General features: G+C 37.1%; 1 protein-coding gene across 2 annotated transcripts in view; it reads right to left on the bottom strand.

The window, feature by feature from the left end:
* SYT1 (synaptotagmin 1) overlaps positions 1-27,117 on the bottom strand; it is a 547,526-nt gene that overhangs the window by 78,250 nt on the left and 442,159 nt on the right. For both annotated transcript variants that reach the window (XM_070409672.1, XM_070409671.1), the window contains exon 9: positions 15,871-15,988. In XM_070409672.1, coding sequence (XP_070265773.1) covers positions 15,871-15,988 — 118 coding nt within the window. The remainder of the gene's footprint in view (positions 1-15,870; positions 15,989-27,117) is intronic.

Genomic DNA, 27,117 nt, shown 5'->3' on the forward strand with positions numbered 1-27,117 from the left:
GTAGAGCTTTAGTTCTCATTGAGAATGGGACAGTTTTGGGAGACAAGAATTTAACAGATTAATGTTAACCCATGGAGGTGGATACGGCGTCATCCCTACACAGTATCTCTGCTAAGCTCCCCTATAGCCTTTGCTCAGGTACTGAGATGGAAAGAACCAAGTATGGATCTTCATTGCTTACACCCATTGATCCCAGTTCAGATCTTTATAGTTAACAAGAGTAAGTTCAATTCTTTTCTCACATATTTGCAGGCAGTTATTGTGTCTGCTCTGTCTTTTGCAGCTTTAACATCTCCGATTCTTTGAACAGTTCCTCCCGCGGAGACTGTGTCTGCCCTCTGCATGACCCTGATCTCCCTCTGGATTTGCTTTAGAAAGTCAATGCCTTTCCTCTTAAGTGTGTTTCCAGAAATGAATGCATTAGTCCAGACTTCTCAGTGTAGAGTGGGGAAGCTCTGTTGACAATCTCATCTTTACAATGAATAATCTCGGTAATAAGATTGCACTGCTGTTTTACATTTCATATGAAATCATTTTAAAATTTAAATGGCAAGTTAGAGAGGCAATGAATGACAAGAACCACCCATACCAAAGTAATCACACACATAAAAAAAAAACAGCTCTTTGTTCATTGATCCACCCAAGATGAAAACAAAAATCCCATTCCTATAACTTGCTTATAAGGAAATATTAAGTTCTAGTAGCTTTAATAACTAGTTCCTTTTATAGCATTAAGGATGGCTGGACTGCTTTACAATAAAAAAAATTTCAAGTGGCAGTTTATAAGAATCAAAATGTATACTATAACTGTATGTGGGCAAGTTGATTTAAAAAGATACACCCATTTATCAAAATTTCTTTATAAGTTGGCTTGAAGAGAATCTCCTTCTCTTTAGCTCTGGGCTAAATTTACATAACACCTCAGTTCTATTTTCTTGAGTTCGATTGCAGGAATACTAAAGATACTTTATTAACAATAGAAGCAGCCCTGACTGCAGTATATGTTTGTGAAGAGTTGTTTTTTTTTTAAACTTGAGGATCGGTCTGGAATGTACCCACTAATTTCATGTTTATATCTCCCTTAGCATCCTGTGAAGCTCTGACACTTTTATCCCTGGAGTCTGGAGTATAGATAGTCTTCAGGTTCATAGCTTTGCAGAAAATGTTTTCTAAGCAATTGGTTTAACCTCGGGTCAGACTGGCTGGTTATTTGAGAGGGGCCCTGTTCAACATTACTGATGTGGGGAAATTTAGGATTAGTTAAGTAACAAATCAAAGTGGCACGGAGGAATCATCTCTGCTGTAGGACTAATACACAACAATATTTCACATTTCTTACCTAGTTTCTTCATAAGTGTTTTTACTGAGCTGCTTTTCCTGTTGGCAAGTGGAGCAGTCCATCTGATTTAAGATGAAGGCTGGAGAGTAGATGCATAATCCAGCCAGAGAATTTTCATTTTATAAAAAACTGGCTAGGCTGGGTACAGCCCGGGAGTATGTTTGATATAGAAAAGGAAATCAGCTGGAGGAAAAGAAGCTGAAGAGAGTCAAAGTTCTGCAAGGATGTGAGCATTTACATGGGTACTCCTCTCATGTTGGTGTTGTTATTTGTAAAGATTTGAGAATTTGTAGAGCTAAATGAAAGTTGGAATTTTAACCACTCAATTATGCACTTGCAGCAGGCAATGAATGCTGACTCATGTTGTATCCAATTAGGTATTCATCTGCTGGGCCATCATTTGGAAGACAAACGGTGGTTGCTTTGGAATCGGGCCCTGTCACTTCTAGTTAAATGAACGTAGCAACAGTACCTTCCATTTCATGGTGTTGCATATTAGAGAGAGGGAAGTTTGTCTAGCAACCAGGCAACAACTTGATAATTAGGATGAGAGAGGCTCAATTCCTCTTTATTCCTATTTGTTGGCCCAGTTAACTGCTTTTGTCTTAAGCTGGTTATAATAAAAAAAAAAAAGAAAAAACAAAAAAAAAACACAACCAAAAAAAAACCAAACAAACAACACTTGGAAAAGAAATCTGGTATCTTAGAAAGTTCAAATAAATAACTTAAAAAGTCGAGGGTGGTAGCAATATAGTAATGGTCTTATTTTTCATAAAATATACTGAGTTTTTTGACCAAATAGTAACAGAGAAGGGAACAGAATTTGCTGGTGAACCTTAGCATGTTCTCCTAGGACAGGTTAATCTAAGCAGATGACTGCTGTCCAAATAATGGAATTGCATTCTTTAAGCACACACATACACATGTGTAATATTTATGTGAGCCATGTAGGAATGTATTTTCTAAGAACAAAGATATGCTGAGAAAAATAGAGTTGACCAAGAGCTGTCCGTTGCTTAGAAACAACCAACATTTATACAGTGCTTTTACTCTTAGAGGTTCCATCTGACATTACAGTTAAGTCCTCACTTAATGTCCAAGATGGGTTCTGTGACTTTAAGTGAAACAAAGTATAATGACACCAATTTTACTATAGGCTAATTGTTATAAACCAGTTAAGTTCCCACAGAGTCTCATAGGATGTTACAATGGCAATGATGTTATTTGAGGACCTGCTATCCTTCATTTGCTAACCCAACAACCATGCTGTCATTAACACCCCAATTATATAGATCAACAGACTGAGGATCCGAAAGGTTAAATTAGGCTTCAGATTCAGGTTTTCCAATGCCAGTGGCTGTTTCTTTTCGGATGCATCCCGTTGTCTCTCAGGAGAGGGTCTGTTGATGGCCCAGTGGGGACTCCCGGGGAGGCCATGGAGGCGAGGACAAATGCTGGCATTTTCAGATCGGTATTTATTATTAGGCTTTGCCCTGTAATAACTGTGAATGACGCCTTAGGCATGCCTTTCGGCAAGGTCAGGGCACATATAAAGCATTTCTATGAAGTTAAATTCTTGTTGAGAGGCTTTTTAAGGTTTTTATATTTTAATGAAGTTATTAAAATGAAAGTTCAGACTTACATAATTCATAAGCATTCCTAAGGCCTCTTCTAAAATCTCTGCCACTAAATTGTTTTAAAATGTTTTCAGTGAAATTCTTATATAATACATGAACATATCTTTCAGTTAAGATTAAAATAGATTTCCAATTATATGGGGAACCGAGGTGTCACTGGAATATAGCTCTTTAGGCTGGCTTCATTTTTTGATGTTTTCACTGCATGTGAAGAAGGTACTGTGGAGCTCAAGAGTATTTTTTAGATGTACACCTTCAATTGACAACTTTTAGTAAAAGCAGCTTTCAAATGTTTAAGCAGTTTTGTAAATTCTCTCAAACATGTTGGTTTTACTTTTGCAAAGGTAGATATTTTTACCCTGACTGTCACAGGTATCTGCAACTTGCTATCAAAACAGTGCTGCTGGATTGAGTGTTTTAATGGATTCAAACTCCTGCAAATACAGCTGATGAAAAGCTACAAGCTAATGACCGAATCTTTCTTTTTTTTTTTTTGTACTCTTTGCAATCAATTGTAGTTGTCTTTTTAAAGCAACACATTTTTTTAGGTTTTGAACTTAGGGTAATTGCATCTTACTTTAAAATCCTTCTTATTTAGAGGCATGATGAGACTATATAAATGTAAGATTTTACCATCAACAGGAGCCAATAGTAGAAGCAGCAGCAAGAAAATTTCAGGAACATTAAAAATAAATGGAGACTTCCCCCCATTGGTTTTCTTTCTCTTATTGATATGGAGGAACTCTTTGTATTATAGGGGCATTACTGCCTTATCTGCTTTCTTCCAATCTGTTGTTTGTCTTTTAACTACATTTGTAACATTTATTATTAATTTGGGAGAAACTAACATCTTTACTATATTGTATTCCTATCCAGGAGTGCATTCTTCTATTTATTCAGGTATTGCTTTAAGTCCTCTGGTAAATTAGTTTTCCTCAGAGAATTACATATTTCTAAGGGACTTATGAAATATATTATGATACACCCAAACAAAGGGATGCTATGCAGTGAGTATAAAAGTAATGACACATCTATATGTACTGGCCTGGAAGGGTCTTTATTTATATTGCTAGGTGAAAAAGTCTCACAGAATAATGCGTTTGATGTGATCCCATTTGTATAAAGTGCATACACACACACACACACACACATATGTATATGTGTTTAATTTATATAAAGCAGAAAAGAAAATCTGGATATGAAACTTCAAATTGTTTCCTTGAGACAATTAATACTTCTGAATGGGAAGGGGTTAGAGGGACTAGTTTGGGGACTTTATTTTTTTCCCTTACATATTAAAAGAAGTGATGGGATTATAGGTTATTTTAACTTTATTTCTTAAGCTTTCCTAAAATTTAAAACTAAAAACTGGGGAAATTTTGTAAAAGCATTTATCTCCTTAATTAGGATATGGAAGACCATCACATGCCCAAATGAGGCTGTTAGATCAGTGGATAACTGTGCAGTCTCACAGCTCCGTACAGATTAGTTCTATATGTATTAGTTCTGCAAGCATACTATCTCTAAATATGTGTTCACCAATTTTTGGTTCATGGGGGACTATCATATTGTTGGCTGAAATTAGACATTTGAAAGCTATAAATTTCTTATCAACCTATGTTGCTTTCATTTTGAGTAAAAGCAGTTTGTGTTTCTGATAATATAAAAAATGTGCTTCTTTCATATTTTTAAGCAAAAAAAGTTAACTTCCTACATTTAAAAATCATTTTTTTTTGTAGGAAAAAATATATAGGAAGTCTCCTGGTTTCCCAGGGGTCATGGCAATGATGAATAGCAAAAGTTAGGTCATTAGTAATTCAGAAAGGCAACCCGCTGCAGTGGCTTCTAGACTTCCTTTCATAGGGAGTTGGTTTATAAAGCAGTGAGCAGATAGGATGCTGCATCATGGTCCTATCTGTTCATGCTGGGCAGAAGACGCGGCCAGGGGACCATTTTTATCTTTACTTTTTCACTGAAAAATGTCTTCATGGCTGTCATTGAGAAAAAAATAACATAGTAATGTTATTTCTGGGTCACTCCCTTCCTCTATCTCTAGAGATAGTCTGGATATTTTTATTTTATTTTATTTTATTACTAAAGGGAATGAGGAGGAATAAAGGAAGGAAGAAAAATCTGAAAATGACAGCTAAATAATCAATTGACTTAAAGTATTACATTTGTTATTCTGATTTAACTTTTTTCATAGGGCTGCTGTTTCTGCTATAATAAGGCTACTATATAATGAGCAGGTGGCAAAACTATGGAGCAGAGAGAAAAAGAGTGGCATGTTTATAACAGATATTAGAAATAAGGGATTAAGGGACCAAAAACAACCCAAATATCCTTTGGAAAGTGTAAGTAACTATAATAAAGTACAATTTTTTAAAAAGATCATTTTTGATGTTTCCATTTCTCTGAGCATCTTTGCAGTGTTTGAGACTCAATAGTAGTTCCATTGTTGTCACCTGCGGTCAGCCTAACAGGAATCCTGTAGCTTCATAAAAGGAAGAGAAAGATGGCATACACATTTGCTATGTATTTTTAATAGTTTTATTAGAAAAACTCTTTATCAAATATGGATAATATCCCTTAAAAAGCCAACCAATTTTGTTTTAAAAAACAGGACTATTTGGGGGCTTTAATTCTGCCAACACAACAACCTCTTAGGCAATCTGACTCTCCCTGTTCCTTTCCTTGTACTGAGGGGAGAGCAGAGGATGGAATGCAACTGGAGGATGGGAGTGCAGCTGTTCTGGGTTGGATTGTGAGAGAGGCAGCTGTGGGGTCTGTTTCTGATAGTTGCCCATGGAAAGGCATGGGGTCCTACAGTAAAACACACAGTAAAAGTTTAGAGGGATGTTCCCTTTTAAGCCCATTACTCCAAACCCATACATTTATCTCTACCTGTTCTATCTATCTTTTAGAGTAACAAGTTTTTACTTAACCCAACTGAAAAAAAGAGAAGGAAATTTGGAAGAAAATTTTTGAGTAGCAAGGTGCCTTTGAGGTCACGCTGAATGACCCTCCCTTTTATCTATACTCTTTCAAAAATCAAAGTTGCTTCCTAATTCTAGTATTGTGGGAAGTGATAAACAGTCAGGTATTACTCTAGCTCTACCTTCCATGATTTTCAGACTTTAATCATCTCTGTGCTCAGCTTTCCTCTTTCCAGACTACAAAGTCCTAATCCTAGCCTGTCCTCACACACTGCAACTTCTCTCCTATTTTATTTATTTTATTTTATTTTTATTTTTGTGTTAATCCTCACCTGAGGATATTTTCCCATTGATATTTAGATAGAATGGAAGGGTGGGGGAGAGAGACACAGAGAGAGAAACATCGATGTGAGAGAGACACGATTGGTTGCCTCCCCCATGAGCCCAACTAGGGCCAGGGATCAAGCCTGCAACCAAGATATGTGCCCTTGACCGGAATAGAACTCAGGACCCTTCAGTCTGCAGGCTGATGCTCTATTCACTGAGCCAAACTGGCTAGGACTTTACCTCTGTTTTAGTTGCCCTCCTCTGGTCATCTAATACCACTATATCTTTTGTAAGGTGCTTGACCACATCAAGGATGGGCCTTAGTGTAAGACAAAAGTAGGGTATTTTTTCTCTTGTATGTATTTATAACATCTATGACAACAGCAGCGTCTTTGGTTTTAGCAGTGCACTTGGTTAAATGTCCTCAGTGGATGGTTCTGTGTGACCTTTTTCTTGGTTTATAATTGACCCTATTATTTTATACTTCATTTTTTCTCTCTTTTAGTGTATTGTTTCCAAGCTTGCCCATACTGGAGCTCATCTACCACATTTTGGCTGACTCAGCCTAGCAAGACTTTTCTATTTATCCACTAAAGTTGAAATTTCAGTAGCTGAAAGCATTTGTCAACTTCAAAATTGGGAATTTCATGGTGACTGGTAAAAATGCCTTAGCACAGACCTCTTTGGCATCCTACTTCTCCATCTGTAGATTTGTCTTGTTAACATTTTCCAGCTGAGCTCTGTTTTCCTGGTAAGTTGTCTATTGCAATTCTAATTTTTCTCTTAAATATATTTTTATTGATTTCAGAGAGGAAGGAAGAGGGAGAGAGAGATAGAAACATCACTGATGAGAAAGAATCATTGATCAGCTGCCTCCTGCATGCCCCTCACTGGGGATCGAGCCCACAACCTGGGCATGTGCCCTTGACTGGAATCGAACCTGGGACCCTTCAGTCCACAGGCCAGTGCTCTATCCACTGAGCCAAATCGGCTAGGGCACAATTCCAATTTCTTCAATTTAATATTTCAATATCGAATTTTGACCCACAGAGTCCCATAGTACTTTAGAGTGGTAGTAAGCTTTTGTACTATTACATCTACTGCCCACCCCACACTCAACCCCACAATATGATACACTGTGTTCCAGAGTCAGCCCTTAATTAAATTTGTAGTAGATAACATTTTTCTCTAGTTCTTTCTCTACCACCTAGTAAGCACTCAAATCCCTTAGACTAGAACTTTCTTCCAAAATGTCTGGCAACATTCCTTGATAAAGGTGAAGGGATGTTGCCAGAACATCTCATCATCTTTAGTGTACAAAGACTTAATCACTAAAATAACATACCAATTTGTACACAAGGGGGAAACTGAGGTGCTCCTTTCAGCCTAGAAATCTAATAAATAATTTGATGTTTGATCTTATGGACTCATTGATCCTGTCTTTGCTGTATAGCCAAACCTAATTAAACAATCAACAAACTAATTTATATTAGTGGCTTCATGATGGAATTTTAGTTTGGGTACAAAGGACACTTGGAATAGGGTAGACTTTTTGGCCATCTCTCAAACTGTAACATGTAGTTAGTCATCTGCACTCCAGGTTGAACCTGCTGAGAAAGGATAAGGACTTAGAAGTCATATGCTTTATTCATGGAGTTTGAATTCGGACTGGCTTGACATTCTAACTCAGCACATACTAAGTGTGACCTTGGGAAAGTTATTGACCTCTTGTGCTTTAGTTTCATCAATAAAATAGCATTAAAAATAGCATCTGCCTCATAGGGGTGTAATAGGGTTTAAATCTTTTAACATATATGAAGCATTTAGAAGGGTGTTCTGGCACACGCTGTGCTATGCATGTGTCTGCTGTGACCTTTACCTGCATACCTGCATACCTGCATACCCAAGGATGGCAAAGTGCCCAGCTCAGTGTGTATTCAAATGGTGTTTGCTGAATGACTGGACCTGTACCTGCCAGCTAACGGACTTATTTAGGAGTTTTTGTGCTAACTGTTCTAACTAGTACATTTCAGCCTAGCACTCATTTCTCTTGATTTCAAATATAGCTCAGATCTCACAGCTTCTCTTTTCATTTTCTTAAAACCACCATTAGTCCTTCGGGCATAGCATTCTATCCATTCTGTGGTAACAATGCCTGGGGCTCAACTTGCATAGGGCTTGGCTATAAACCTTCTTAATAACTCTGTTTCTAGGAGAATCCAGTGTAAAGATTTGTCATTTCTTTTTTAGATCAATTTATTCACATTTTAGGGATTTAGACTATTTTATCAGTATTGTAACTAAATGCTTTGAAGTGTCACAGAATTTTATATTCTAACATTCAAGCCTAAAATCATGATGAAGCCTTCTGACATCACAGCCAACTTATTATGCATATTCCTGTCCTGTTAGTTCAATAAGATGCCAGTTTATTTGCATATTATTGCTTGACCCTGATATCACGGGCCAATTAATTTGCATATCCATAACTAATTGGCTCTTATAAGTTTTTTTGCCGTTTTATTTATTGGCCCAGCTCCCAGACTAGTGGCTTTTAACTCAAATCAATTGAATTTGGAGTGGTTTTCTTTGTCATGCTTTCAGCACCAATGGAAGGACAGATAAGGGAGGTTGGTGGTCAGGAACGTATAAAGGAACTGTTATTGCTTTTATCTTCTCTTTAAAAATTCTACCCTATTCCAAAGTTCCTTTGTACCCAAACTAAAATTCCATCATGAAGCCACTAATATAAATTAGTTTGTTGATTGTTTAATTAGTGTTTGGCTATACAGCAAAGACAGGATCAATGAGCCCATAAGATCAAACATCAAATTATTTATTAAATTTCTAGGCTGAAAGGAGCATCTCAGTTTCCCCCTTGTGTACAGATTGGTATGTTATTTTAGTGATTAAGTCTTTGTACACTAAAGATGACGAGATGTTCTGACAACAACCCTTCACCTTTATCAAGAGATGTTGCCAGAACATTTTGGAAAAAATTGGAATTGACTGAAGAAAAAACAAAGATAATAGTTTACACATGTGGAAAAGGTGATTTCAGGAAAGAGGATACTGGGTTAATGAAAAAAATAGAACTTGTTATTTAAGAAAATTCCAGTATATAAGACAAAGAATGTATTCTACGTCACTGACCAAAAAAATTCTAACTTGGCATTTGGCTGACATGGACTTCAGCTAAAATTATGAGGTAGCATTTGAGCCTCTAGAGCAGCGGTTCTCAACCTGTGGGTCGCAACCCCTTTGGCGGTCGAACGACCCTTTCACAGGGGTCGCCTAAATACATCCTGCATATCAGATATTTACATTACGATTCATAACAGTAGCAACATTACAGTTATGAAGTAGCAACGAAAATAATTTTATGGTTGGGTCACAACATGAGGAACTGTATTTAAAGGGCCAGAAGGTTGAGAACCACTGCAAGGGTAGTTGTTTTTTATTTTTATTTCTAAAATAAGATATAATTGACATATAGCATTGTGTAAATTTAAGATATAAAATACGATTTGATAAATTTATATGTTGTGATATGATTACCACTGTAGCTTCAGATATCACTATATGCTCTATAAAGCATAGTTTTTAAACTTAAGATGCATAAGAAAAACATGGGGATTTAAAAAACATAATATCTAGGTTCCCAACTGGAGATACTCAGTATAGCTTAGTGTGAGGTAGTCCCTGAAATCTTAAATTTTAACATGGTCCCTGGGTGACTCTAATGTAGGTAGAATATCACATCTTGATAAATAATGCCTGAAAGAATGTTCTGTCTCTGCTAATTTATAGTTTCTATATGGAATCTAGTGGTTCCCTAAGGGTGACTGTATGTTCTTTCTTAGATAACTTCAAATATTGAAATTGACTGTATTTCCCAAGTTTTGTTTCTAGGATAGTAGATGCAAGAAAATGAACAATTTTTAAAAATTGCATCTCATAGAAAAGAGAGAGCATGTGTGCATGTGTGTGTGTGTGTGGGGGCGGGGCGGTGTAGTGGGCAAGGTCAATCTTACTGATGTCGGTCTCAGCAGCCAGTCCACACACTGGCAGTCTGGCAGATTCAGATAGTGACTCCTTAACTACAGTGAATTCCCTTTATTCTTTACACATTATCTTCCTTAAGTAGTTGCTGCCATTTCTGAATTTCATTGCTCTCCTTTTTGGAGACATAGCTGGGGGACCTACAACACTACCCTTTGCTTTCTATAGTACAGTTTCCACAGAGATAAGACAGGACTGGGGATGGCGAAGAAGAAGCCTGATGGTGGGAACTGGGGAGGGAAGTGAAAGGGAGGAAGAGAAAAAAAAAAAAAAAAAAAGAAAGGGAGGAAGAGATGATGAGGAAGAACACAACCACATTTTCCCAACCAGCCCTGGGGCCATTCCTGAACTGATCACACCTCATAGCCTCCTTTCCAGCTCCGTGATGTTCAGGAGACTGCTGGAATAGATGCATGCACTTTCTGTATATTTTGTGTGTCTTCCCAGCACCTTTTTATCACCATGCTTGACATGATTTTGTTGTTTTCTTTGTAATTTAGGCAGCGGGGCTACAACATTGTTACCCCTGTTGATTTGCTGTGGTTTCCAGCAGTACAAATACTTAGAGACATCTCAAAAGGACTCCATGTGAGCTTCAGGGAAAGGAGGAAAGGACTGGTTTAGGAGACTGCATTCTGTTTCATACTGGGTCATACAAGAAGAAAAGGCTGCCAGAAGCCACAAGTGAAGTCCTTCTGTGATTCTGGGAGTATTTATAGGGGTTAATACATATGGAAATTTCCACAGTCATCAAGAAACCCTTTAAAACTTCCATTTCTAGCCTTATTAACACCAAGGATCTTGGTGTTTCAGCTCCAAGCAGAGAGGTACCTCTGCTATGTTAGAGTTGGCGGATCCCTATTGTCCCACCTCGAAGGTGATGGGTGTGGGGAAGGCTGAATGGTGTATTGGAAAGAGTTCTGCATTGGAAATCGGAAGGCCTGGGCTTCAGTCATAGCTATAGCAACTACAAATCAGGTGACTTTGACTGTTAATACTAGGGACAAAAGCGATAGCCAGTATTGATCCCCTCCTATGTGCCAGCTATGGAGCAAGATGATTTATGTACATTATTTAATGTCTCTAAATTTCAATTTTCTGAGGCTATTACCTTCAGAAACTGCCTCAGAGGTCTCTAATGAGAACTGAATGAAAATACCAAGTTAGAAAAGAATTTCTAAGTTGTAAAGAAGGGTTGGAATTTACAGGGTTTGCTATATGGGTCGATGATTGAGGCAAAATCTTTGTGTCTTGCATTTTGAATTAACACAATAGGCAGGAGATAAACAGGCCCTGTTGGAGGGTAGTAATAAAAATTATTTAAAAAATGTATTCCATTTCTTTTTTTTTTTTTCAGTTTTGTTTGTTGTTTAATTCCATGCCTTGTCTTAATTCACTGTTGGGTCTATGCAAAACATGGTCTACTGAGAGCATTTTGCCTGAATTGATCAGGCAATCCTGATCAAACAAACTGATGAACTTTCCTTTTCCATTTTTGAATCAAGCAATTGGTTAAACTGTCCATTAGTTGCGTTCACATTTTGCATATTTAACCCAAGATTTGATAAAGTTCCTAATAGAAAAAATTAGTGATATTTATTGAGCATTTAGGTGTGACAGACCCAGTGCTTTTATTGATTTATCACAAGGACCGTATAAACCAGGTTCTCTTATTACTCCCACTTTATCGATAATGCACCTGAGGCTTAGAAAGCTTAAATAACTTGTCCAAAGTCAAGTTGCTAGTAGTGGTAGAGTGGGATTTAAACCTTGGCAAAACATCCAACTTCGGTTCCAATTAACCAGCCATTTCCAGCAAATGTAATTTGGCATTTGAATTACCTGGAATGATCTCATTATATAATTTTGGTCTCATAGGACATACATAGGTCAACTTACTTTGACACAGACCATCCAAGTGCTTAAAGTTAGTTTAATGGTAAGTAGGTTAAACAAATTTGAAATGCAAGACTTGTTTTTTCAGGCCACAGCTCCTTTGTAAATAATTCATTATTCACTCAACAGCTATGCTCAGTGCTAGCAGTCAGTGAGGGCATCGTGGGAGATATAAATACAGAACACATTCTAGGGAGAGAGAAGCGTGATGCTGGGAGGATGTAAACAAACTACCATTGGCATTTGAAAAAGAGAAAGGTTTGTTCTATTGTGATGAATCAGAAAAGGCTTCGTGGAGTCCCTCTACCTAAAATGTTTTCTCTCCCAGACACCCTGTGGCTCACTCCTTCATCTCTCTCCAGGCAGCTTTCTCCGACTACCCATGTACAGCCACACGACAGCATCCTTCTCCTGCTTCCTCCTTTGCTTTCTCAGTGGCACTTTCCCCCTTTTGGCATACTATGTGTTTTTCTTATTTATTGGCTTCCTGTCCATCTCCCCACATTAAAACATAAGCTTCATGAGGGTAGTTTTTTGGGGCTGTTCTGTCCAATGATGCACATCTAGTTTCAGAAATACCTAACACAAGTGGATAAAAAAAGCTGTGGTACATTTACACAATGGAATACTATGCAGCTATAAAAAGGAAGAAACTCTTTGCAACAGCATGGATGGGCCTGGAGAGTATTATGCGAAGTGAAATAAGCTAGTCAGAGACAAATATCACATGATATCACTTATATGTGAAATATAATGAACAAAATAAACTGATGAACATAACAGGTCTAGAGGCCTGGATACATGGGACAGACTGACAGATGGCAGAGGACAGAGAGGTGGGGGAACAGGAAGAGATTGACCAAAGAACATATATGCGTATATGCATAACCCATGGGCACAGACAATAATGTGGTAAAAGCCTAGGATGGGGCTGGGGCTGGTTGGAGGGGGAAAGGGGGCTCTATGGGGGATATCTGTAACACTGGCAACAATTTAAAAAATGAAAGAAATACCTAACATAAGATAGGGACACAGTACACATTTGTTGAATGAATGGAGAACAGAAGACTTAAGCTGAGCCTGAAGGATGGATAGATTTTAGCTAGGTATTGGTGAAGGGAAGAGAATTCCAGGTAAAGAAAACGACTTAAGTAAAGAATGGAAGCAGCCTTGAGGGGTATAAGATGAACTGGAAGGCAGACTAGGGGGGTACTAGGCATAGAGGATGATATTGTTGGCATAGGAGTTTAGAACAACCTGTGAGAGAGGATACGCAATACCATGTGATAGGATCTGGCTATTGAACCAAAGGAAAGCTAAAGGTCAAAGGTGTCTAAAGTCATACCTCAGGATATTAGGTAGTGATTTGGTAGCAAATTGTTCTTGTGATTAAAAATTTCTCTGAATTTTTTTACATATAGACACACCAAATCCTCTTATTTTTTAAGGTTTGAATACATCACACTATAATTATGAAGCTTAAATGATCACATCTTTGTCATTGGAAACCACTTCAAGTTGGTTCCCCACTAGTCTTTGATAGCTCCCTTGCTTTTTGGTAGATGGGATGGTCTAGGCCAGTGGTGGGCAAACTGCGGCTCTCGAGCCACATGTGGCTCTTCCACAAAATACCACGTGCAGGCGCGCATGTACAGTGCGATTGAAACTTCGTGGCCCATGCGCAGAAGTCGGTATTTTGTGGAAGAGCCACACTCAAGGGGCCAAAGAGCTGCATGTGGCTCGCGAGCCGCAGTTTGCCGACCACTGGCTAGGCTTGTCTTGAACACTTTGTGTCACACCTGGAATCTCCCATTTCTCTAACATGCCCCAGGTTCTTTTCATGAGAAATTATACTTTCAAACCATAGCTTGTGCTAGGGATGCTCTTGGCTACTTAGCCTGTTTCTAGACCTTTCCAATGGACAGAGCTAGGGAAGGTAGGTGTATAGAGACACATAGATACATATATTTTGCAACTTCGGTACATTAAGTACTCTTTACATTTTTAGAGGAAACTGCTCATAGCTTTAAATATGCTCAGTTATGCTATTAGGCAATGAAAGCAGTAAGTTATTAAATGAGGTCTTAGTGACATGAAAGAATTAGTGCAGCTTCCTCGGGCGACTTACTTATAAAGAGGCACCAGGAGAATTTCATTAACAAATTAGTGGTGCAGTAAGTAGAAACTCAGCTTTAGCATTTTTTTTTTTAGCTGTTATACTTTAGAACAGCAATTTTCAACCTTTTTCATCTCATGGCACATGTAAACTAATTACTAGTAATTACATTTTCTTTTTTGCCAATCTTACAAAAAATAGGTATAATTTTGATTCATTCACACTGGATAGCTGCTGTTGTGTTGGCTGTTGTCAGTTTTTATCTGACAATCTAAAGGAAAAGAGGTCAGTGTCCCTGACTCAGGTATAGCAGTTGAATATCACTGCTTTAGAATATGAAATCACCAGGCTGCATTAGGGTGACCTTTTGAAGTTTGCAAAATTTTTATTGGAGAAAACACTGAATAACCAGTAATGCTAGTTCTAGTGTCACAGCCACAAGCAATGACAACTGTAGTCTATTTATGATAACCTTGTGGCATATCAAGATAATTTATCACACTGTAATAATTCACTGGAAAATTAAATATAATTGATTTAATCACACAGAAAATAAAAAAAGTACATTCAACTGTGGAAATGACAAGTCCTTGACTTGACTTTGCTTTTGTGCAAGAGTGTACTACTTTACTCACCATTTTTTAAAAAAAACTAAGGTTGGGTTTTATAGAACTTTAAATCCCAAAGTCTTTCCCATCTCCAATATAAGCTACAGGAAATAAATGCATTACCATGGGGATTCACCCTCAAACAGACTTTATTGTTCACATATTTTGAAATGAAGAAACTTTAATAAAACAGTATCTTTAAAAACTATGCTAGGCTATGAAACACCTAATAAGTCTCAGATAAAATACTATTTTTCATATGATGAGTGAATTTTGAACCAAAAAAAGTACCCCCTCCAAACTAAACAAAATTATAGTTGGTCATAGGCATTGCCTTTTATTTTTAAAAATCATATATATATATATATATATATATATAATTTTTATTTTATTTTATTTAATGTATTTATTTATTTACTTTTGAGAGAGAGAAAGAGAGAGAGAGAGAGATAGAGAAAGAGAGAAAAGGAGAGGGAGAGAGAGAGGGGAAGGGAGAGAAACATCGTTGTGAGAGTGGAACATCCATTGGCTGCCTCCTGCATGCTCCCTATTGGGGATGGAGCCTGCAACCTGGCATGTGCCCTAACTAGGGAAATTGAACCAGCAACCTTTCAGTGCACAGGACAATACCCAACCAACTAAGCCATACTGGCCAGGGTGGTGGCATTGACTTTTAGAAGAAAAGCAAGCATTTTCAGCTTTCAGTGCTATAGAACTGACAATTGATACTTGTGCTATGAAGCAGGAAAATAGATCTCATCTTCTGTGCCAATTCCAACACATTGAGAGTGGCTTCCCGGGGCGCTGTGTTGGGATGAATTCTGAGATTCCTTCCAGCTCCGTAAGAACGAGAACAGTGATCAGTTAAGGGCTGGAGAGTCACAGCATGTGTGCTATGCACTTGGTAACCATGATGAAGCAGCATTTAAAAAAAAAGTCACAGACTTACCAGATAAGCCACCCACGTCCATCTTCTTCAGGTTCTTTGCCTCCAGGATGACAACAGTCAGTTTGCCAGCAGTAGGTACATAGCGAAGGGAGAAGCAGATGTCACCCAGTTTCTCTTGCTACAAAAGCCAATACACAAGCATAAGTAACTTTTCAGATAAAGATAAATATAGTCTACAAATACATCGTAATTCCTCAGGAGGAAGGAGCGTTTTGACGATTAGAATTGGGAAATTCTTAGGCTTATCGGCATCTGCCCAGTGGTCTTTCATAAGGAATCATCATGAGGGATTACAACCCATTTCAGTTTTTAAACAGCTCGTTTACGCTTTAACATTCATTGAACTAGATCCATAATCCAACGGTTCAGGAAATGAGACCAAGATGACTTCGCTAGAGAATCCACTCTGAATGGCACTGCCACACTCTGGGCAAACTTCTTAACTTTATTAAATACCTTTGCAAGGAGCCAGGCACTTTTTTAGTAAAATCACCCCTACCTAAATTTTGGTCTCTTTATACCTCAAATAGGATTATGTTTAATACTTTATATTTAGATTTTTTGATAAAAGACTATTGATTAGAATTTCTGAATTTCTAGTAACTGAAAAACAATGGAGTAAGTTTTTGCACTTTCATTTTTACTCATTTCAAGTGACGTCTAACTTTCTTTCTCTTTATCCTAATATGTGTAAAAATCTAAATCCTAATATTTGTAAAAATCTAAGTGGCAGGTTGGAAAACAAATACATAGTAATAAAAAAATATTCCCATAGTCCCTCACCTATTTAATTGATACCATATTTTACGCTCAAAGCACATTCACCAATCCTGTACCCAGGCATTTCTGAACAAATGAGCCAGAGTAGAAGATGATGGTATACAAAACTTGTATTTACTTTTCCAGAAAGAACTGCTATGGGTTCTTCCACCTTAAGTGACTTACTCTCTGGCATCACTAATTAAGAACCATGTTGTTAGAACTTTCGTGTTCGTATTTATAAGCACGAGGGAGATGAGGTGGGAGAAGCTGGAGGATCTACACAGCTTTCTGCCACAGGGAATTAGGTATCTGACAAACTAGGGTTTATTTATTATTGCCTCCCTCCTACCCCTCCACCCCCCCGCCACAAAGTAAATTCTGGTTCCAAAGACAGTAATGGTTATCAGATTTCTGAAGATAGACTTTTAACATAGGAGTGAGTTACAGAGGCCATCTCCTCGGGTCTCTCATGTTATACTCTTATTATGACCATATTTAGCTTTACCTATAACTTTATGAATAGTAAATCAGCCAGAGTCTCCAGTGTAGAAATATCTGCCTACATGTAAGTTAACAATTAAGGAAATGTAATTCCTTTATAGGATACTCATTATATCCACCTCTAAGAGAGAAAGGCATAGCTACCTGTTTTATGCTTTATCTACAGGTGAGAAGTAATATATTCAGTGTGTGTGAGAAGTGATGCTCTTTCTGCTTAAGTAGTGCATTTATTGAAAATATCAACATGTGATTTTTTAAATTTAAATACATTTTTATTGACTTCAGAGAGGAAGGAAGAGGGAGAGTAAGATAGAAACATCAATGATGGGAGAGAATCATTGATCGGCTGCCTCCTACACATCCTCTACTGGGGATTGAGCCGGAAATCCAGGCATATGTCCTGACCGGGAATGGAACTGTGACCTCCTGGTTCATAGGTCAATACTCAACCACTGAGTCATGCCAGCTGGGCTCAACATAGTGTTTATATCCGCCATTCTTTCATTCCTGGAGTCCTCAGAACATCTTACCTATACATCTCTCAAGTCACTAAGGACTTATTTTTTGTCTTATGGTGCACACGTCTTAGTTTTCCCACATGACTGTAAATTCCTTAAAGACAAGGTCCTTGCTTGAATTATCAGTTCCCACACATTTCCAAAAAAGCAAATGGCAACTTTAGATAATATCCCCTTTTGAGTTATGTAGGTCATAGCTCACCTCCATTAGTGTAGGTAATAGTTACTTCTAATGTGCTAAATTCACCTGAAATGCCACCCCTACAAATTAATTTACACATCAGAAGGACCTGGTGGAATAAATTACTTTTCATAGTCTTTGAAAATACAGAATGAGAGTCAATATCACAGAAATTAATACAAAGTGTAGACAAATTTATCTGAACCTTATGAGATAAGAGAGATGTAAATGAACAAAATTGCTGTTCAAAAATGCTTATTAGGAGGAGGGTTCTTTTTGCTGGATTCTGTCTTTTTGCCACAGGACCCTCCCTGGGGAACTCACTGTGTTGCAGAACCAGGTTACTGTAGCAGTTCTAATTAGGCATTTTAGACATGACTGTTCTCTTTTAAATGACACCTCTCTTTATGGCCCATAATTTAATTCCATAGTTAATTTATTGGCATCTCAATTGTTTAAAACAATGTCACAACTTACCTACATCCTAGTATCATTTTATTCTATCTTATGATATTTAGGGAACTTTAAAGATTTTACATAATATTTAGTTTTAGAAGAGAGCAGTTATGGAGTTTGAAAAACCACATCTCAAGTAGGAGAAATATGTGAAGTTTTCTGTAATTTTAAAACTATGGGATAGAGAAAGAAGGAGTAGTTTTTTTAAAAAAGAAAATATCAAAATGGAAACTTCAGGAGAAAGAAAAATAAAAAAGTACTTATTTTAGCAGCCTTTACAGATCTACATATAACTAACTTAGGGACTTAAACATGTAAAGCTTCATTTGCTCATAAAATTATCGTAATTGGTACACCAAATTAAACATGTATTTTTCTATCAATCAATTGAAGTTACTTTTCAGTGTTTTAAAATCTTATTTCTGGATCTATAAGCCATTTGAAAACTAGTCACTGTTTATTCTGGAATTTGTATCCCTTTTGGAACCAAGCAAATATATAAAGAACAACTCATTTTTCTAGAAACGGGGGAGGAAAATACCCAGTTCATGTGAACCTTTATCTTGTTCATTAAATTTTCTGAGTTGTAACTATCTGAGATATAAATATATGCTGTTCCTAATTCTTTAAAAATCAGCTTTAATAATTTTCTAAAATGAAAAGTTTGAGAACAGGGCCAACTTTCTTCTGCACATTCTGGTTTTATCCTTGATGAACTGTTTTAGGACATTTAATTAGATGGAGATGCACTCCTGTCCCTAGAGTCTGGTTTTAGCCTGTGAAGGTTTTATTGTATCTCCTGTTATCTACACAGAAGAATTGGAATGATCTGAGAGTTTTATGTGGACATTTTCACATCAAACTCTTATTTCATACTTTTCACATGTCAGTTTGGAAGAAAGATAATTGATTAGTAATATATAAAGATTTAATATTAAACATTTTATCTATCACTCTAAATTTCTAGAAATCAAGCATTTCTAAATTTTATAAATGTTTCCTTTAGCAGTGTTATGGTGATGGAAGACAAAAGTGGCTCTTGAAAAATTTATGTAGAAAAATGATACCCAAATCTGTCTCTCAGATCCTTATTGCTCCTTGACAATTCTCTGTGTGTGCTTTCTCCACAACTGCCCTGTAAAGTAGGTACTGTTATGTCCATTTTATAAATGAAAACTTCGAGACTCAGAGATTACATAAGGTCTATGGGCATCTCAGTGTGGAGCTGAAGCAAGGTCTTTTGACTCAGATCATGAGTTGCCTTTACCATCAGATTGCCGTTTGGAAGGACAAACAAATATTCCAACTGACCGCCCATTGGCTACTCCATTCTCACTGACATTTTATTCCTATTGTAAAACTAGAAATGAAAACATGCTGGAAGTACAGTTTTCATAAGGTAATTTCAAGCAAGACCCTGTAGAGCTGCAGCAGACAAATGAGTGCTTTTGCTGCTGTGATTATCTCATGAAGGGGCCTTTATTACTATTAGGAATTTCAGCTTTATGTATAATTTATTTTAGTCAATTGCCTTGATCACTAGGTGGAAACTGCCAGTCAGTGTTAGAAAGTTCCAACTGTGAGATTTAGAGAAATTAACCTGCTCCTTTAGAATGGGGAGCTGACAATCAGAAAGCACTTTTGTTCTGAGCTGCTTGATAATTCCATGATTTTTTTTTTTTAAAAAGTAGCCGCTAAATAGAGTAGACACAAATTAATGACTGGCTAGACAACTCCAGCAATACCTTTCCTTTTTGAAAAGCATGGTAGACATTAGAACAGAGGTCAGATCCAATGGCTATATAAAAAGTTTGATTTAAAATGAATATTTATTTGATGGCTTCTATAATACCATACCTCATTTTATATGTAAAAAGAGGGGTTCACTTAGTGACCTTTGCAAATGGGGCTAAGTTCACATGTGTGTTGGAAATACTATACTTTTGAATGAATTTTTAAAAGACACCTGAATTGACTTAATGCTGTGACATTTTAAAAAGGCATGTTCTAGTTATATTAATCTTAGGATTTTTCTATGTGTTAAGTTAGTGATAGATTCTTTGAGTAGAGGATTTTTCTATGTGGTTGGGAATCTATTTAGACCTGACAAGTACTAAATGGCAGTCCCATAATCTCTCAAAATGAAAATTCAGACTATGCGTATCCTCCATTTATAAAAAATACTAAGATGTTATTTATTTATAAGAAGGACAATGTCAGGTTTTTATCTAAATAACAAAGTGGGTGGCTTTAAATATGTCCTTTGTGTGGTAGTATCTTTCAAATTCATCTTATTCCCACAACTACTTTCATAGCCCTGAAGTATCTGCCAAACCGGTATTTACATCTAATGGTCCAGATGGTCACAGTGTGAAATGCTGCCGTGGATTCACTGAGGCTAAAAAGACTGAATCTGGCCTAGCGTACAAATGTACTGTAAATTGTTCAGGTGCATGAGACAGTGTGTTATATCTTTGAATACTTATTTTTACTATATAATCCATTAACTTTGTATTCATTCAATTATTCACTCAAATCTTATTAAACAACTGTTATGTCCCACCATGGATTCTTTCAGGTTCTAGATTCCATTATAACTAGATAACTACGATGACTTTAAGATTTTCAGAATATAGTGGAGAGAAAAACTTAGGTAGATAATAACAACATAATGTAATAACTACACCGTATAGGCAGCACAAACGCTATGGGAGCCAAGAGGAGAAGGTTGAAACTTTGTAGAGTCTGGACTTTAATAGGAGATTTATAACCCTTATAAATCCAGCCACCTCAAATGCATGTTCTTTGTAAAATGAATGAACTTTCCATGCAAATGTAGCTTTAAGACAAGTCTCTAGCTAGCTCTCCTCTTTTAGCCAGAACTACTAGCATGTAAGGGGGGGTGGTGTCATGACATTGGTCCTGGAAGAGCCAATACTTGAGCCGAGATGTGAAGATTCAGCAGGAAGAATCAATGTAACCCTGTTGAAGAAGAGAGCAAGAATGTTCTAGGCAAAGAAATGCATATGCAAAGTCCCCAAGAGCTTAAACAAAGTTAGTCTTCTAGAAGCATAACATTCATGCAGTTAAATTAAATATAAATTTCTGTTTATGATTTAGATCTTCAAAATTTCTTCATGATATTTTTAACTTGTATTTTGATTAAAAGATACACTTTTAGTCCTTTTAGAAATAATAACTAACATCAGAAAAGAGGATATTCAGAAATGATCAAAATAAGAATGATAAAATAGAAAATCAAAATGCCTATTAAAACTCTTTTAATAGTCAAGTGCAGAACAGAGTGGTGGGAAGAGCACTGGAATGAGACATGGGCATTAACTCACTATGTCTTCATTAAGCAGATATTTATTGGGCATTTCCTGTGTGCCAGGTACTGTTCTAGGCACTGGAATACAATAAAGCATGCAAAAATCAATGAGCAAAATAAACATAGTAGATTATAAGGCAAAGTGAAGTAGTTAGAAAAGTGCTTGGCACTTAAAATGTACTATATGAGTGTTTGCTATTATAACAAAAATCCTATTTGAACCACCCTCTTCTCTAAATAGTTCAATTTCTTCTGCTCCTTTTTACAGCCAAACTTCTTGTATGAACTGCTAAAATCATTGTCTATATAACATATGTTTCACTGATTTCTCTTTCCATTATTTTATTGAAATGGTTCTGTTAAAGTTTCAAATGACACCCATATTAGTAAGCCAAATATTTTTTTGGTTTCATTGACCTGGACTCTCAACAGAATTTGTTGACTTCTCTTTTTTTTTTTTTTTTTTTTTTGATTCTTTAATCCAATGCTTTCTTGATTTATTTGTCTTTGGCAGCAGTTCTCAACCTGGGGGTCGAATGACCCTTTCACAAGGGTCGCCTAAGACCATCGGAAAATACATATATAATTACATATTGTTTTTGTGATTAATCACTATGCTTTAATTATATTCAATTTGTAACAATGAAAATACATCCTGCATATCAGATATTTACATTACAATTCATAACAGTAGCAAAATTACAGTTATGAAGTAGCAACAAGAATAATTTTATGGTTGGGGGTCACCACAACATGAGGAACTGTATTAAAGGGTCATGGCATTAGGAAGATTGAGAACCACTGGTCTATGGCCACTCTTTTTTTAAATTTTTATTAAATATATTTTATTGATTTTTTACAGAGAGGAAGGGAGAGGGATAGAGAGTTAGAAACATCAATGAGAGAGAAACATCGGTCAACTGCCTCCTGCACACTCCCTACTGGGGATATGCCTGCAACCAAGGTACATGCCCTTGACTGGAATCGAACCTGGGACCCTTGAGTCTGCAGGCCGATGCTCTATCCACTGAGCCAAACCGATTAGGGCTTTTTTTTTTTAAATTGGGGTGCTAGAAAAGAGAGAGCGCAAGATATTGAAAACCTATTTGAAGAAATAATGACGGAAAACTTCCCCTACCTGGGAAAGAAATATACTTATAAGTCCAGAAGCACAGAGTCCCAAACAAGAGCAATCCAAAGAGGACCACACTAAGACACATCATCATTAAAATGCCAAGGGCTAAAGACAAAGAGAGGATTTTAAAAGCAGCAAGAGAAAAACAGTTAGTTACCTACAAGGGAGTACCCATACGACTGTTATCTGATTTCTCAGCAGAAACTATGCAGGGCAGAAGGGAGTGTCAAAAAATATTCAAAGTGATGAATAGTAAGGACCTACAACCAAGATTACTCTACCCAGCAAAACTATTATTTAAAACTGAATATTAGATAAAGAGCTTCACAGACAAAAAAGCTAGAGGAGTTCATCACCACCATACTAGCATTGAACGGTATTCTTCAAGAAGAAGAATAAGAAGAAAAAGAAAAATATCAAATATATGAACAATAAAATTGCAATAAATACATATCTATCAAAAATTAAATCTAAAAATCAAAATAAATAAGAAATCTATTGACAGAATAAACTGGTCAATAAAACAGAACCAGAGGCATGGAAATGACGATTCTCAGAGGGAAATGGGTGGGGTGGAAGAATTTAAACAAAGATCTTCTATGCATGTATACATTTCCTATGGATATAGATAATTGGGTATCAAAGGCCTGGGGCAGGGCAGGAACCAGAGGAGGGTGAATGTGGGGGAGAGGGACATCTGTAATACTATCAACAAAAAAGATTTTAAAAATAATAATAAGGAATAAAAAAAAGAGATTGAAAATAACAATCAGCCTTCAGGTAGAAGCAATCACCCCACCTTGTTGGAAAACTTCTGGCCCCACCCTGTGGTCAATAGCCTGAGGATAATAAAGAATGACTATAATCAGACTGAAGGCAGAGGCAGGTCTTGAGACTCTGAGTCTGAGTGACTTAATTTGATTCCCCCTGGCCACTCATTCTTCATGTCCTTTCTCAAGGCTTAGTCCTAGCCCATTTCTTTTCTTCATAAACTGGTATTACCCCAGTCTATGGCTTGAGTTACAATCTTCTTAGAAGGGATTTCCAAATTTGTATCTTCAGTTTAGATCTTTTATCTGTGCTACAGACTCATACATCTAACCATCTGCTTGTCATTTTCACATTAGAATATTTCACACACATATTAGGCTCAAATGCCAAAAGCTGAATTTATTATCTTTCTCAAAAACTTGGTTCATTCTATTTCAGTGATTGGTACCAGCATTAACCAGCACTCAAGCTGGAAAACTGGGAATTATCCTTGACCTTTGACTTCTTTAGAGCTCTGATTTAATCTATTAGAAATTTCTCAAATGGGTCTACTTGTTTTGACCCATATCCAATAAATCTCTTATATTCCAATATTAGAATATTTATCACCATATTTCAATAATCTGTCACCTGGATTATTCCAATAGTCTCTTAGCTGGTCTCCTTAAGTTTGCTCTTGAAATACAGTGGTCAGTCACCTTTTAGGTAACAAATCTACTTATAATCCTCAAGTAGGTCTCTTGTCTCTCTTAGGATGAAGACCTGCATCTTTACATCAGTTAGAGTATTCCTCAGGGTTTGGTTCCAGGTTACTCCTCAGCCTCATCTGATACCATTTGTCCCCTGTCTGCTCTAGCCACATCAATTTTCTTCATATCATTAAATATGTCATGTTAATTATACTCATATCCAATGCCTCACCTCAAAGATAATTTATTTTGAGGAGCCATACCTGAATCACCAGACTAAATAAGAGTATTCTTCTTGAATACTCTTTAGTAGCTCCCTGTAATATTCTTTTGAACTATTAATTATAGGAATAATGCATTATAATCAGGTACAATAATTATAATCATGTACAGCAGGCATGTATTGATTTTTGTGATCATTGGATTGTATCTCACTTCTATGAATTTGATCATCTGTATATAGTACCCTTTATCTGTGTGCATAGTACCTGGCACAAAGGAAGTGATTAGTACACTTTTAGCCAAAGAATGAATGCTCAACTCTGGCAGAGACTGCTAGAGAAGTGATGTGCACCACTTCTAGATTTAATCGCCTCAAACTCCTACCTATGAACTTTTCTCTCTCTAATGACCAAGACAATGACCTTAGAGTGACCTTGGAAGAGCAGAGGTTCAATCAGCCAGGATTTCTGAATGGTTCCTGAAGAAACATGGAGTCCTACCTGCTAATGTGGAACTACCTTATACTATCGAGTGAGCAAGAAATACATTTCTTTTACTGAACCATCACAATTAGGCCTATTTTAAAAAATGATTTTTAGAGAGAGAGGAAGGGAGAGGGATAGAGAGATAGAAACATCAATTGGCTGCCTCCTGCATGCCTCTTACTGAGGACTGAGCCTGCAACCTGGACATGTGCCCTGACTGGGAATTGAACCATGACCTCTGAGTTCATGGGTCATCACTCAACCATTGAGCCTCACCAGCGGGGCAATTGGGTCTATTTGACATTATTAGCACAAATAAGAGAATAAGTTCTAAATGGTGTTTTTAAAAGTATGATTAGTGATCCATTTCATTTTGTATGGTTTGTAGAAAATAAGCAATGCTTAGTCTAATACTTCACTAATTTAGTTTACCAAACCTTTATTTTGTTTTCAATATGTCTGTCCTGGTGCAAAGGTACTGGGAACAAAGGATTAAAACTTGTTCTTTCCCTTAAGAATTTTATTCTGTGCTGAGAATAACAGGTATAAAAACAGAAGTTCAACATAAAATGGTAAGTGCCATTATAGAAAGATGTATTATGAAGGACCACTATAGAAAAGGTAGAGAAACTTGTGGTTAATTTCATATATGTAAATTTTGAGTGGAGGGTAGGAGAATGTGAACAGAATGTGAACTGGAAAGTGAGTCCCAGAAATGTCTTTGTCAAGATTCCTCACACTATAGTGTGCCATGAAATCCCACCATTAGTTCCTTTTTGCAAAAGCTCTAGATCTCTAGGTGGCCTTTATAATGATATGAGATAGTGTTTTGCCCCCTAGTGGACAACATGGCAATCCATCATGGTATTCAATTTCAGTTTGACAGATTTTGGGGGTTATGAAAGATTTATCCAAATGAGTAGAGATGGACAAAAAAGGGGGAGATAGTGGGTATGCCCCCATAGCTTGGGATGCTGCTTCAGTTAATAGAGGGCCTAAGTGGGATCCCAGGAAATGACCAACTTTATGAGAACACGTGAAGAGGAAGGGAAATACTGGAGAGGTTTGTGGGAGATTTCCCAAGGCAAGACTTAACCAAGTTGCTTTGTTCCTTTAACATTCTCCCTCTGTTAACTACATGTCCTTGATTTATCTGGGTCAGATCCAATTTTAAATCTATTTTTTTGTCCTCATATGACTTGGAGGCTCTGAGATAAAGTATCCTTTTCCTAATAGTTATGTGGATTATGGGAAACCAGTGTTATCTTCTTTTAAAATGTGAATACCAAATAAGTTTGAAATAGGGGCAACGTACATTTCTATGTGGATTTGACCTATACAGTTATACAAGAAACACTGTAAAGAAATATTATGCCAGATGTGGGCCATTGATCCTGGAGCATTCATGATAAACAATGCCAAGCAATCCATAGATGTGTCATCTCTAGTGGCAAAGACATGCATTTGAATGATTTACTCAGAGGCTTACTGATAGAGCAGAATTAAAATTTTTCTATCATACTCAGTGACTGCGAAGAGTTTATATCCTGACCTGTCCCTCTGGAGCTACATTTAGTGGTGCATCCTAACCTGAAGGGAAACTATGGGAGAGTAGGGTCTTGACAGAGAAAGCTCAGAAGCCAGGGTGCTGTCCTTGATAGAGGACACTTTTCCCTTTTGAGTTCTGGGATGATGGTGATTAACAGGGAATCCAGACGGAATGGCAGTGCCACATAACTAGGACCTGTCATTGGCCCAGGAAGATTTTCCTTCTCCTCAGGGAGGGTTGGGTAAAGAGGGAAGGATGAATGAATGCTGAGCAGATCTAAATTCTGTCACTATCCAGCTCATGGGGGTGCTCTCAGAAAGTTCTTCCTGCACCATTCAACTGGATAAATAATAACTGCTTTATATTTAGATGAGGGTTACATGAGATCCATCTGTGACCCAAGGGGAGCTCAAAATCATGGAGAGAAAAACCAAAAGAAGGCAATAAAGAAAGTATGGTGGCCCTAGCCAGTTTTGCTCAGTGGATAGAGCTTCAGCCCTTGGACTGAAGGGTCCCAGATTTGATTCTGGTCAAGGGCACCTACCTCGGTTGCAAGCGCCCATTCCTGGTCGGGTACATATGGGAGGCAACCAATTGATCTCTCAGATCGATGTTTCTCTCTGTCTCTCCCTCTCCCTTCCATCCTC

Source organism: Myotis yumanensis, unplaced genomic scaffold (genome assembly GCF_028538775.1).
Source record: "Myotis yumanensis isolate MYYU_CA2020_CCGP unplaced genomic scaffold, mMyoYum1.0.hap1 SCAF_3, whole genome shotgun sequence".
In the NCBI taxonomy this organism is placed as follows: Eukaryota; Metazoa; Chordata; class Mammalia; order Chiroptera; family Vespertilionidae; genus Myotis; species Myotis yumanensis.